This window comes from Megalops cyprinoides, chromosome 15 (genome assembly GCF_013368585.1).
Source record: "Megalops cyprinoides isolate fMegCyp1 chromosome 15, fMegCyp1.pri, whole genome shotgun sequence".
Taxonomy (NCBI): Eukaryota; Metazoa; Chordata; class Actinopteri; order Elopiformes; family Megalopidae; genus Megalops; species Megalops cyprinoides.
The window spans coordinates 251,145-265,035 of NC_050597.1; the positions used below are offsets into that span (position 1 = coordinate 251,145).

At 48.2% G+C, this 13,891-nt stretch overlaps 1 protein-coding gene across 1 annotated transcript; it reads right to left on the bottom strand.

Moving 5' to 3' along the window:
* Positions 1-1,737: 1,737 nt before the first annotated feature.
* LOC118790253 (kinesin-like protein KIF11-B) lies at positions 1,738-13,471 on the bottom strand. The gene is made up of 23 exons (XM_036547158.1): positions 13,412-13,471; positions 13,136-13,257; positions 12,829-12,961; positions 12,650-12,747; positions 12,479-12,557; positions 12,095-12,280; positions 11,538-11,662; positions 11,151-11,241; positions 10,827-11,069; positions 9,800-9,895; positions 9,553-9,641; positions 9,150-9,237; positions 8,806-8,994; positions 8,201-8,408; positions 7,912-8,084; positions 7,537-7,662; positions 6,411-6,569; positions 5,747-5,886; positions 4,900-5,179; positions 4,173-4,395; positions 3,906-4,072; positions 3,412-3,519; positions 1,738-1,851 (listed from the first exon to the last, which is right to left on the bottom strand). The coding sequence occupies exons 2-23, from the start codon at positions 13,210-13,212 to the stop codon at positions 1,738-1,740; spliced, it is 3,192 nt and encodes a 1,063-aa protein (XP_036403051.1). The 5' UTR covers positions 13,213-13,257; positions 13,412-13,471.
* Positions 13,472-13,891: the final 420 nt, after the last annotated feature.

Consider the following 13,891-nt stretch of genomic DNA (forward strand, 5'->3'; position numbering starts at 1 on the left):
ATTTTGTCCATGAGGGTCAGAGTTGAACATTAATTAGCAAAGAAAGAGATAAATGAACCGCAGCAGGGGAGCTATAGCTGCTAAATCTATCCATGTGATCAGCGGAGGCCTTTAGGAAAGAAGCCGCCATGTTGGCTGTCCTTTAGCTCTGAGCCAGGCCTGCAGCCTCTGGCTGCTGAAACTGCCAACTGGTGAAAACCAGAGCTTCAGAAAGACTAACTGCTACCTACCTCATTTTCAAACAAGCACACAGCTCATAGTGTGGATTAACCTGCAAAACCATTTGCAGTCATGCATTTCAATAAAAAGCAAGGAGCATGAAGATGTATCTACATTTGCACTTTCACATGACTGTAATGCTTTACATAAAGTTGCACTATAGCAGAGGGAATTACACCAACTCATATGGTAACTGCACAGCATTAACCATTAACTGCACGGCACTCAGGCTGTTACTTTAGTCATCATTAATTCGAGGATTTTTAAAGCTAGTGAGCAGGTAGCTACACTAACAACAACATGCCCAACAACATGATCGCCTGCTGACGTTTACAAAGCTATTAATTACCACAGTGCATGTACTGTTTTAGAATGCAAATGAGTGTATGGCTTATCACACTTACTTGCTTTTCATTACACCCCACTACAGGCTCCCCATGTCTGTTACAATTTTAGTGACCTGAGAGACCATGTAAACAATGATCATGACTAAGGCAGTAGCAGATAAGACCGTTTTTGAAAGATCAGCGTGATTGATTTCTCTGAAAGAACATCTGGTCTTTAAACATCAACATGTGTGAACTGTTCATTGTAAAAACACAAACACCAAAAACAGCAAAACTGCAGGTTACCCTATACGTGTGATGTTTGTATTAGATAAATATTTTATTGTATTTACTGAGGATTTAATATAACCAATGATAAAAACAAATATTAAACCTCCATCCTATCATTGAGAAAAATCAAAGAAATTGAACCAATTCATCTGACCAAAATTTCAGTATCAGTGTATTTATCTATTTTGTGAGGTACAGCATTGATTCAAGTCTATCTTACAAATGCATTCCATCCTTGAACAAACTCACAATGTTTCCCGATGAAGGAAAAAAAAGGAAACTGTTAAATTAGGCTCATCATATTAAGACCTTGTTTGAACTTTCCTCTTACATGAGGTTGCAGCAATTCCATCAAATAGAGAACACAGCATCACAACTCAGTGCAAGTAATATCCAGCACAGCCAGGCCTGTTCACCATGGCCTTTCATTCAGGAACACTCAGCTGAACATGTGAACACACACGCAATCATGGCATTCAGCTCCATGCCAGCCTGTCTCCTGTGTGATTCCTCTCAACAATCATGTCAAAATAATTCCAGGGGCTTTGAAATCATAGGCTTGTGCCTTGTGTTGAATAATCTGCATATCCAAATTCAGAATGTTTGAAGAATCACTCTCAGAGAATGAGTGTTCCCCTTCCTGTTCCAGTGAAATGAGCTGTATACAAATGAAAAATACATTCAATAAAAACTGAACATTTTAATGGTTCACAAAACATTACAAAAAGAGATTTTAAATCATTCAGAACATTCACAGTACATAAATATTCTGAGCATCCAACCGTGCCAATGGAAAAGATGACTAAAAAAAAAATACAAGAGATCACAAAGGACTCAGATAAGACAGGGCACAGAGAAAATGACAACATTTAAAAAAGCAACACACACAGTTCTCAGGCCTCTAATTGTAAGCTTTCAGGGGCAGTCTGGCTTGTGATGGGGAGGAGGGTCTGTCAGGATCAGCACACTTCCAGCGCTTCTGGGATCCGTTCTCTTTCTTGCCAGCCTTCTTGCGCTAAATGAGAAAAGGATCCCACAAAAGACTCACTTCTGCAGTCACAAAAGTCACATCCAGGTACACAGGTTTGCTTCAAAGGGAGTTCTGGTCTAACTGTCAAACTCTGTGACATACCGTTTGATTTTATGGTTTGAATAAAAGTGGAAGCTCAGTAAATTGCTTTGCTCTAAAAGGAGGTTTAAATTCAGCCAGAGTTGCATTACGCACACCCCTCTCTCCTCCGCACTGCTGTGATCAGTGAGAGCAGCGTTACGCACACCCCTCTCTCCTCCGCACTGCTGTGATCAGTGAGAGCGTTACGCACACCCCTCTCTCCTCCGCACTGCTGTGATCAGTGAGAGCAGCGTTACGCACACCCCTCTCTCCTCCGCACTGCTGTGATCAGTGAGAGCGTTACGCATACCCCTCTCTCCTCCGCACTGCTGTGATCAGTGAGAGCGTTACGCACACCCCTCTCTCCTCCGCACTGCTGCGATCAGTGAGAGCGTTACGCACACCCCTCTCTCCTCCGCACTGCTGTGATCAGTGAGAGCAGCGTTACGCAACCCCTCTCTCCTCCGCACTGCTGTGATCAGTGAGAGCGTTACGCACACCCCTCTCTCCTCCGCACTGCAGTGATCAGTGAGAGCAGCGTTACATACACCCCTCTCTCCTCCGCACTGCTGTGATCAGTGAGAGCGTTACGCACACCCCTCTCCTCCGCACTGCTGTGATCAGCGAGAGCAGCGTTACGCACACCCCTCTCTCCTCCGCACTGCTGTGATCAGTGAGCAGCGTTACACACACCCCTCTCTCCTCCGCACTGCTGTGATCAGCGAGCAGCGTTACGCACACCCCTCTCTCCTCCGCACTGCTGTGATCAGCGAGAGCAGCGTTACGCACACCCCTCTCTCCTCCGCACTGCTGTGATCAGCGAGAGCAGCGTTATGCACCCCCCTCTCTCTTCCGCACTGCTGTGATCAGCGAGAGCAGCGTTACGCACACCCCTCTCTCCTCCGCACTGCTGTGATCAGCGAGAGCAGCGTTACGCACCCCCCTCTCCTCCGCACTGCTGTGATCAGCGAGAGCAGCGTTACGCACCCCCCCCCACACTGCTGTGCTGCTGCATCTGCTACCAAGCAGGAATCACACTTGTTTCACTCCAGTACCTTCCACTGTGGAGGGCAGTAACACACCAACAAACAGCCTCATAACACAGGAGACCCCCTGACGGAAATAAGGCACAGGAGACCCCGTGACTGAAACGCATTTGCAAAGCCTTTTCATGCCAGAGAGGTTTTATGCATTTTAAATGTGAGTCCATCCAGGCACCTTTTCCAGCTTTTAATGTTGCTAATAAATTCTGCTTATGATCATATTTTCACCTTTGAGAAATGATAAAAGATACAATTATTTATTTAGAGAGCTGAAATGAGCTACCATGTTTCGGTACACCCGAATAAGTTGACACCCATTAAACTGAAAGACATGTTCGAAACATACCGGAAAGATTAATAAACATAATCACTGTAACGAGAGCGGTAGTGTAAGGTATAAGGTGTGTGTGTGTGCACTTACTTTGAAGAATGGAGCTCCTCTGCCGTCAGAGCATATGAGTGTTTCCTCGGCGAGGGACCGCTCAGCGATGATGCTGTCGTTATCAGTTCCCTCATCCTCCACAGCGTCCTGGAGAAGCAAAAAAGCTACAAGCATGAAGTCTCCTGCTGGACAACAGCATCTGCTATTTTGCTAAACACAAATGTAAAATGTAAGGTCTAACCCTGCCATGGCCAGCTCTGCTTCCCCCAACTAACTGATCACACGGAGTAAAGTCAGATCTCCCAACCAAAAATCAAGGCAGATTTGTTTGAGTTGGGTTGCCATTAATAAAATTAATACGCTGTCTTATAACAGGTTCTCTCAAGTTTTAATAGGCAACCCCAAAAGTTTACGTACCAGCATTTTTTAAAAATCTGTTTAATATTTGGCATTTTTGGGTCATTACTTGATGGCTCTTCTCCTGTTCAGTTTGCTGCTGTGTTTTTGTTGTTGTCCTGTACGGTTTTACAGACCTGCTGAGCAGGCTCCTCCGGCATAGTGTCCTGCTGCTGCTGCTCCTGCTGCTGCTCCCGCTGCTGCTCCCGCCGCTGCGCTCTGAAGGCTCCCAGCAGCTCCTCTCTGCTCCTGCTCTTTTCCAGCAGCCTGGGAAACTCATAGGCTCTGCGCTGAGGAGTGACTCCTGAAACACGCAGTGCAAAGCAGTCAGGCTGCTGCATCCAAACACAGCCACCCGGCCGATCCTGCAGCCCCACGGCCCCGCAGGCTGTGCTGGCGGGTACCTGTAGGCAGGTCCTCTCTGAGCTCCTCGGTCAGGAAGCGCCGGACGCCGCTGAGCGCAGTGTCCATGCGGGCGGACAGCTGGGCCCTGTGTTCATGCAGTGTGGCCTGATCCAGCGTGGCCTGGGCCTCCAGGGCCACCAGAGGGCGCTGCAGCTCGCTCTGCTGCTGACGGAACTGCTCCTCAGCCTGCCGGGATGTCCCGTCACAGATGGCCTCCACACCCTGAGGGGGAGGAGACAAACGGTCGCACCCAAAGGGGCAATGCACCAATCACGGGGCTGCGTCTGTGACATCACTGAAGGCTAAGATGCCACAGTTTATTGCTGCACCTGAACCAGTCCACATCCAACAGCCACACTTCTGCAAAACGATTAATACGCATAATCAATCCATAATGACTTTGCTTGCAACAAAAACATCTTCCTTTTCTGTTTATGGTTTCAGGTGAAATCTTCTACTGTAGGCCTGAGTATGGATGCATTAACTCTAACTCAGCTCAGATACGCTCAACACTAAAGTATACAGAACTGCAAGAGTCTAAAAGTCTGGGTACTGAAATGCCTGCCTTTCCACACAGCCTAAACAGAATGAGGCCCAAAGAAGCCTTAGCCTGGAGAAGTGGTAGTGAAAAGCCTGAGTTTGGCTGATGCTAATTCTTTCACAATGCGATTATAGAGCTATAATGCGTTTTTCAGTGGCTGCAGGGGGTGTGCAGCGGGGGGGTACCTGCTGCAGTGCGTTTGTGGAGGCCTGGCTCTCTCTGAGCACAGACAGCTGCTCGTCAGCCAGGGCGCCGGCGCTGAGCCCGGTCTCCTCACACCACTGCCTGCTGCTCTGTCCCAGCCGGCTCAGGGAGGCACACAGGTGAGTGCAGCCTCCGGACACCGACTCCGCGCGTCGCTCCGCCTCCTCCGCCATGCACCGGGCCTCAGCCAGCAGCCCAGCGGAGGCCGACTCCGCCCCCCGGCTGTGCGCAGCGGTGCTCTGCTCCGCGGCGGCACACTCCCTGTGTACAGGAGGACGCGGGGTTACTGTAGCCCTGCCGGCCCCCCCACCGTGCCGCGGCGCTCTGACGCCCCCTCAGCGCAGCGGCGCTCTGACGGCCCCCCACTCCGAGGTTAACCTGATCGACTGGTTGTCTGTTTGGCTGCGTTCACTGAAATACTTTTTAAAACGGCTTGATTAGTTCAAACTAAGCTTCAGTCTGTCAGTCTGAACTGACTTTATGCTATGAGGTTCTGCTGAGATACAACAGTTTGATCAAGGTAACATGCAGTTCATTTGGTCTCTATATCCAATATTTCCCAATAAACATAAACCCCTGCACAAACTTGGAAATCTTAGTCTTGAGGAAAACCTGTCAATCACAGCAGCTTGCTCCGCCTCCTTGCACCATTTCCCAACATCACTTTACTGTACAGGTTCAGTGCATCACTACTTCCTATTGGCTGGGGGCTCAATGGCCACAACTACATACCTGTATCACACACCACCTCTCACCTGTAGACAGAATATGCTGAATGCGTTTGCCTTCACAGTTACTGTTTATTCCTTTGGCAGGTGTGGTACTCACGTCTGTAATGTCGTCTGAAGAGAGTTCACACGGCCCTGCAGTGCGTCAGATAAACTCAACAGCCCACCGAATTCAGTCTGAGTCTCAACAGCCAGCAGGTTCAGCTGAGTCTGCAGGCAGGAGATCACCTGGGACACACCCTGCCGGCACCAAAAGGAGAGGAAAACGTCATTCTGAAACCGGGGCCTTTATCTGGCCTCCAAAGCAACAGACAGGCTTTTACTGGGAAACGGCATGTTTAGCCTCTGAAATGGCACATCTCACTTCATAAACAATTGGCTTTAAGTATAATAACCACACAGATTACCATTTATGAGGCAAGCAAGATAAAAAAAAGCACATTGATGATTTATAAAACACTCATACAAGTAAATCATTTAATTAACTAATCAATTCGTTTGACTGACTTGCACTATCAATGCGTCCGTGAAGGCTGTTTTTAAATGAACTCACATTTATCTTATTAATCAATTCTTTGAAAACATCCTGGTAGCCTTAACTGGATGATTTTAAATGAAACTTTTTATACCCATCTTCACATTTAGTGGCATTTTTGCATCACCTTAGCAACAGCTATGTGATTTTACTGGAGGCCAGCAGTTCGTTATTGTGACGGCACACCCAGCTCTGTCACAGGGAAACCATTGTAGCTGCAGATACAGACCGTCTCGTGCTTCTGGCTGGCCTGTGTGATCTGCTGCTTCACGCTCTCCTGCTCGGTGTGCAGGGACCGGAATCCCGCGTCTGCCAGTTCTCTCAGCCTGCTGAGAGCGGCACTGTGATCTCTGAAGAACAAGGTCACCTCCTGCTTCATGCTTTCCAGCTGCGGGGATACAAACAGCACACTGCCAATCACCGCACACAGTGCCAATCCATCACCGCACACAGTGCCAATCCATTCACCGCACACAGTGCCAATCACCGCACACAGTGCCAATCCATCACCGCACACAGTGCCAATCCATCACCGCACCCAGTGCCAATCCATCACCGCACACAGTGCCAATCCATTCACCGCACACAGTGCCAATCCATTCCCCGCACACAGTGCCAATCCATTCCCCGCACACAGTGCCAATCCATCACCGCACACAGTGCCAATCCATCACCGCACACAGTGCCAATCCATCACCGCACCCAGTGCCAATCCATCACCGCACCCAGTGCCAATCCATTCACCGCACACAGTGCCAATCCATTCACCGCACACAGTGCCAATCCATTCACCGCACACAGTGCCAATCCATTCACCGCACAGTGCCAATCCATTCCCCGCACACAGTGCCAATCACCGCACACAGTGCCAATCCATTCCCCGCACACAGTGCCAATCACCGCACACAGTGCCAATCCATCACCGCACACAGTGCCAATCCATTCACCGCACACAGTGCCAATCACCGCACACAGTGCCAATCCATTCACCGCACACAGTACCAATCCATCACCGCACACAGTGGCAATCCATCACCGCACACAGTACCAATCCATTCACCGCACACAGTACCATTCCATTCACCGCACACAGTGCCAATCCATCACCGCACACAGTACCAATCCATCACCGCACACAGTGGCATTCCATTCACCGTAACACTCACTACATCACAGTGCCAATCACCGCACACAGGCAACACTGCCCCCTCCCAAAGCACCCTGATTTCCCCGGCAGCCCCCAGTGGCTGACTGCACAGCCATCAGGCGCGCTCAGACACACACGTACTCACACCTGCTTTCGCGCGCGCACACAGACACAGACACACACACACAGCGGCCTGCGGAGGCCTCACCTGCTCTGCGATGACCGTGTGTCTCTGCAGTGTCTGCTTCAGGCTGGCAGCCATTTCCTTCACCGCACCAAGTCCTGGCACCACCAACGCCAACAGCGTCTCCTCCAGCTGCAGGCTGTGCTCCTCCTGCGAGACGGATCAGAGAACATTCCGCACCTTCAAGCAGGTGAGTTTCCCACTGCCTGCTCCATCACTCAGGGCATCCCTCAATGAGGAGGCCAGACTTCAGTCAAACAGCCCCACATGAAAGCGCATGCAACATCGAAACCACGGCCAAAGCACAGGCAAATTTAGGGCAGCTTCAGTGATGGATTAAACCGTGCTGAGAAAGTGTTTTAGTGAAGGGACCCAGAGCAGGAGAGAAACAGTCCTCACCAAAACCTTCTGCAGGCTGCATTTGGCCTCCTGACACACAGACTCCTGCGCCATCATGTCCGCCCGGCACCTCTGCATACTGCTGTTGACCAAATCTCTGATGTTTATGAAGGAGGAGGCAACTGTTGATATCGCTCCACTGAAGGTTTTGTTGCTGGCGTCTAAAATATCCGCTGAGCAGACAGAGAGGACGAGTGAGACACACACACACAGCAAAGGCAGGCGTACTGAAAAATGAGCCGATATTATTGCTCTTTCTTGCACTCGTTCCCACGGCAGCTGCACTTACTGACGGAGCTCCTGTAGCCACCCAGCACGCCCTGCTGCCTGGCAGTCTGCTGCTGCACAGCCCTCTGCATCTGGGCGAACAGCGCCTCCATCTCGCCGCCCAGTCTCTGCAGCACCTCGGAGTTGTGCTTTTCCACGGCATTCTTTCTGTCCAGCTTGGCATGCAGACCCGTCACGTCTCTGGTGCTGACGTTCACTGTGCTCAGCAGCTGCACGCCGGCGGGGACAACGGCAGTCCATTTAGAAATTCAGATGCAGGGACAAAGATGTACACTGTGAAATTCAGACGCCTAGGAAAGTAGAATTTAAACCCATGAAATTATGCAACAGTGAGCGTCTGTCTGCCACCAAAGCCTTGGAGTTTGCAGTGACTTGCATCCTAACGAAGGCAAACACATTCTCACTTTGCATCACTGATGTGTCCATTCCTGTTTGCAGAGAATCTGACCAGAATCAAACTGAGGCGATTATGGGTGCCTTTTATCTTTGTAATTGTGACTTACAGTATAGTCTGCAGTCACCTGATTGGTTCAAATGAGCCTGGTGGTCAACAACACTGAGTGATCATTGAATGAAATCCACCACTAGAGGTCGCCCATGCTTCACCTTGTTTGCAGTGCTGTAGAGCGCATTCTCTGTGGTCTTCAGCTCAGCAACAACAAACTGCTCCTCAGAGAGCTTGTGCTTGGTGTGCTGCAGGTGTGTGCGAGTCTCATCCAGCCTCTGCCTGCTCTCCTGCAGGGCCTCCACACATTGGCCCAGTTCTTGCTGGCTATCTGAGAACAGCTCTGTCACCTGCAATGAAACAGAAGAATCCACACAAACATGAGCAAAGAAACAGCCCCCAGCTGCTCTGTTCCTACTCTATATTTAAGATTCTGGAAATATTCCGTTTATTTTAACCTGAGAGGCAGATAATTATCAGACTATGGAAACGCAGAGACACGTACCCTCTTCAGTTCTTCTTCCATCGCTGAAATCCTCTCAGTAAACTCTGCAATCTGCTCCTCCTGTGATACTATTCTGCTGTTCATCATCCTGAAAAGAGAAAGCCCTCCTTATAACTGCGTAAGATCTTCACCTGCAGACTCAGTGCCATTACTCAGACTTCACCCCTGTGTATTAAGTCAGAATTGTGAAAATCTTTCAACTACATTTTACTTGTCATGTTCATTTACCTGAAGGACAATCTATTAACCACTAGCACCATCTATGCAAGTAAAATCTACCGTGGGCAGACAGAGACACATGAGGATGCAGAATTTTGAAACAAAGACAGCAGCATGCAGTTTCTCTGCTTTGCCAGCACACTGAGGGATAGGATATGTGCAGTACTCTGCAGGGGTCACGCACTCAAAGTTCTCAGCAGACACGTAGACTCCGTTCTTGTCCCGAGCAGCAGCCAGGTCTCGTTTCAAACGTTCGATCTCCTCAGTGTATTCCTGAAGACACAGACATTTTCACTCATCTGATGTAAATCAGTTTCAATGCTACACATTATATTTTAAATAGCTTACAAACAGCAGAGAGAGGGGTGAATATAGTATCTGGACATTAAAAACAAAGCACAAGCCTTCCCACACAGCCAGGGGACACTCACCTTGATCAGAGTCCTCTTCGTTAGCTTCTGGTTCACTTCAGGCTTGTTCATAATATTCTTGGCTCTGTTCGCATAGTCCAGTGTGCTTAATGTTTCCTGAATTGAAAGAAAACGTTAGGTACAGAGAGGTGTTGTAGAACAGGCTGGCAGTGCGATGTAGCCTTCTGATTACAGAAGGTCTCAGTTGGAATCACTGGGAGGACACTGCTGTTCTAGCATTGAGTCTGTTCACCTGGACAAGATCTGAAACGATTCAGTCAACTGTGCTCAGGATAAACAAGCACTGTATTTACAATCTACCTAGAAAACGTTCAGAAGCTGTTGAATGCCACCATCACTGTGAATCTACATCTTTCAGTACTGAGCCACTTGCTGTGCTACTCCTGAGATGAACACAAGCTACAGCACTGTGCTCTGAATGTCCCCTGAAATAATCTTACCATTAGCAGTAGGATTTGTTTGGCTCATGGTCTTTGGTGCCAGGAAGCAGTCATTCAAACACACAATGCAGTCAGAGATGGGCTGTATTTCCCATCCTTTCTGACAGAGACGCTTCTGTCTCCACGTTTTCATTGAGAACACCAGCTCCTCACACATGCAGTGCTGACAGCCCCTGGTCTCAGCAGCACAGACCAGCTGGCACCACCTGCAGCGTGTCGCAATGGCTGCTCTTCAGTCTGGCTGCGGATGGCTTTCCTAGAGTCCACATTTACCCTTATGCCTTCAAACACTTTCCCCGTCCACTTTTGAGTTTTACAAGGCATAACTGCAATCTGCTTTGAGCACATCTGTTAATATTCATCTTGTGCTGTCAAAATGTTTGCTGTGCCCCAGATTTATTCCTCATTACAGCATTCTGCACAAAGTTCCTCTGTGGGTGAGAATCATGTCTTTGAAAAGTGTGTATTGCTTCAGTAAATATCCAGCCACAAAAATACATTGTTGATTTTCTAAGGACTCTGAAGTCCTTGCAGAACTGAGGTGAAGCGTGGGCATAGCAGCGGAGCCTCTTGGGGTGCGGCTTTACCTCCAGATTGATGGACGCAGGAGACACTGTGGCGATGATGGAGGTCTTGGTGTGCCCCCCCAGGGAGTCCTGGAGGATGCGCGTGAGCTTGGACTCCCTGTAGGGGATGTGGGGGGTCCTCTCCACCAGCGCGGTAATCACCCTGCCCAGCGTCAGCAGAGACTGGTTGATGTTGCCAGCTTCTCGAGCACGCTTGTCCACAGCTCCGGATCGGCCGATGTTCTCGCTGCCTGCAAGATCAACCTGCAGAATGGCAAAGTGACCAAAACTGAGCCCAAAAGCCACAAACATTCAGACTTCTGTGGTCAGGTGAAGGAGCCTTACCAAATTCAGCTTCCCAATCTTCACCAGCTCTTCCCCGTCTACTGTGATCTCTTTCATGTGAATGGTGACCGAGAACACCGAGTGAGAGCGGCTGAAATACAAGCCAGAGGTCTGGGTCAGTCACATGATCAACCTGTGGGCTGGGTTTCTGCACCGAACCTGGATCAGTCTATGGGCTGGGTTTCTGCACTGATCCTGGATCAGCCTGTGGGCTGGGTTTCTGCACCGATCCTGGATCAGCCTGTGGGCTGGGTTTCTGCACTGATCCTGGATCAGCCTGTGGGCTGGGTTTCTGCACTGATCCTAGATCAGCCTGTGGGCTGGGTTTCTGCACTGATCCTAGATCAGCCTGTGGGCTGGGTTTCTGCACTGATCCTGGGACTGTACCTGGAGTAGGAGTTCATCTGGGTGGAGGCCGTCTTCCTCTTGGCAGCTCCCCGCTCCAGTATCTGGTAAACCTCATCTTTGTTGTGCACGGTGATTTCTTCCAGGCCCTTGATGACAACACCACGCTGCAGGACAGACAGACTATATTGTTTATGTATTTATCAGTTATGAGCATACAGTTGGTCCCCACTCACATTAATGTAATGTGTTAATAAGTGAGTGTGACATTTAAGGATAATTTTTCTTTCTTGTGCAACTTTGAATTGCTTGGAAACATATTACAGAGAAACTAATTTTCACATTCAGTTGCACATGTGAGGATGCATTTGCAGATGCTCTTGGCAGTGAAAAACAGTCACCAGTGACTTTTCGTGGTGGGCTAAATGTACAAGCTAGTGAGTGAGCCATTCTCAGCAACATTAACAAATTGACACAATAACAAATGACACCCAGTTACTGGATTAAGGCATTTTTAAAAAGCGTGGGCACACTGCATCTGCTGCAGGCAGCAGCCCTGAAGAGGCTGTGAAGAGAAGGTGAGCAGTAAAAAGACTCACTTTATTGCGCGGGTCATCAAACATCTGGAGCCGCTCATTCACCTCAGGGGAGGGGCTGAGCAAGTCAAAGAGCTCCTCATTGTAAATCTCCAGCAGGGACACCTTAACAGAGAACTCCATCCCGTTCTTCGAGAGCTTCTCAAAAATCTGATGGAGAGTGCGTGGAATAATTCCTGCCAGGGGGTCCTGAGGAAAGAACAGGCATGAAGAATTAAACAAATTACATACAATCATAGCTTCACAATATTGACAATTATGTTAGCCAACATATGAGAATTATGTTATGAGGGCAAACACATTTATGATCTGGGCAAAACAGGCTCCTTTCCTGAATCTCAGTGCAAGCAAAGCATATTTCTGAGGCTGCTCTATTTGTTTTTGTACCTCTTCCCATGTGAATTCCCCGTTTGGAGTTCTTTCACCCTCCATGGTGAAAGTTTTCCCTGTGCCAGTCTGCCCATACCTGTGTAGCAGGGGAAAACCGTCATAGTCATATCAATCAGCTCACTACATGAACTAAACCGATGAGCGATATCTAGACCAAGCAAACCTTACGCAAAAACCGTGCAGTTATATCCCATGATAACTTCATCCACAATCGGGAAGACCACATTTCGGTACACCTCAATTTGCTTTGCTGAGGGTCCAAACACCTAGGGAAAATTTAAGTGTCAGATTCTGTCAGAATGGAGAATTCCACTCGTTGCACCACAGCCTGAGACGGCGAACTTTACCATGTCAAAAGTGTATGTCTTTTTAGCGCCTTTATCGCCGATTCCTCCAGTGCGAACATTCACTTCTCTTCTGACCTGGTCACAGTCCACTACACCATGAGAGGCAGACCTCCGCTCCGCGCTGTTTAAAGGTCTATAAAAACAGAGAAAAGAAACCGTGTAACGGATTCCAAAAAAAAAAAAAACAAACAAAAAAACAACCCAAATATCCATTGCTTTCACCACAGCTGAAATCAGCTATTATTGACATTTTCCTTGGTATGGAAATCGATCTAGTAGCCTGCTGACGCTAAATCGTTTTGATTACCTGCATCGTACAACAACTTGGATGTTTCTCCCCTTTTCCTCCTTTTTGCTTCCCACGAACGAGTTATATGAAGACATTTTCGTCCAGTGCGTGCGGAATCCAGTTGATGAGCTAAATACCAGCTGTAAAAACCACAAACTTTACCGATGTGTTAGCTGATGGCGAACTAAACAGCTTGCTATTTAGCTCCATCGCTGAAGCTACCTGTCCGCGATCTAACTGTTAGAAATGAAATTTGTTGACAAACTAATCGCTATTACTAAACATTTTACCTACCTTGTATAAATTATGCGTTAAAAAACACCATCCCAGTTAAAACCGTATGTATAAACAATATATTTGGTATAAACGTAAAATAGGAAACGGCTTCGGGAGCTACTGGTAGCCTGTGCAGCTGTTGTAAACTTTGAATATCGCGCTTCCGTTTGGCTTAGCCAATCAGCGAAGATAAAATTTAAAATCGCTAATTTCATTGGCGAACATGGGAGATGACCTCAGACGACTTCCGTACCGGGGCTCATATTTAAATAGCTGAAACGCGAAGCAGAGCGTTTTCGGTGTATGTTCGCCTGCGTTAGAAGGTAGTTTTACAGCATAAAAAGCGAACAACCCATTATATATGTGATCTATCAGTACGGGAGCATCGAAACGGAAATCACACGCTACTGACAGTAAAATGGCTCAGATATCAGTAACTGAGGACCAATATTAATTTAACTAGTTACCCTTCATAGTAAGAAAATTAATGCCACATGT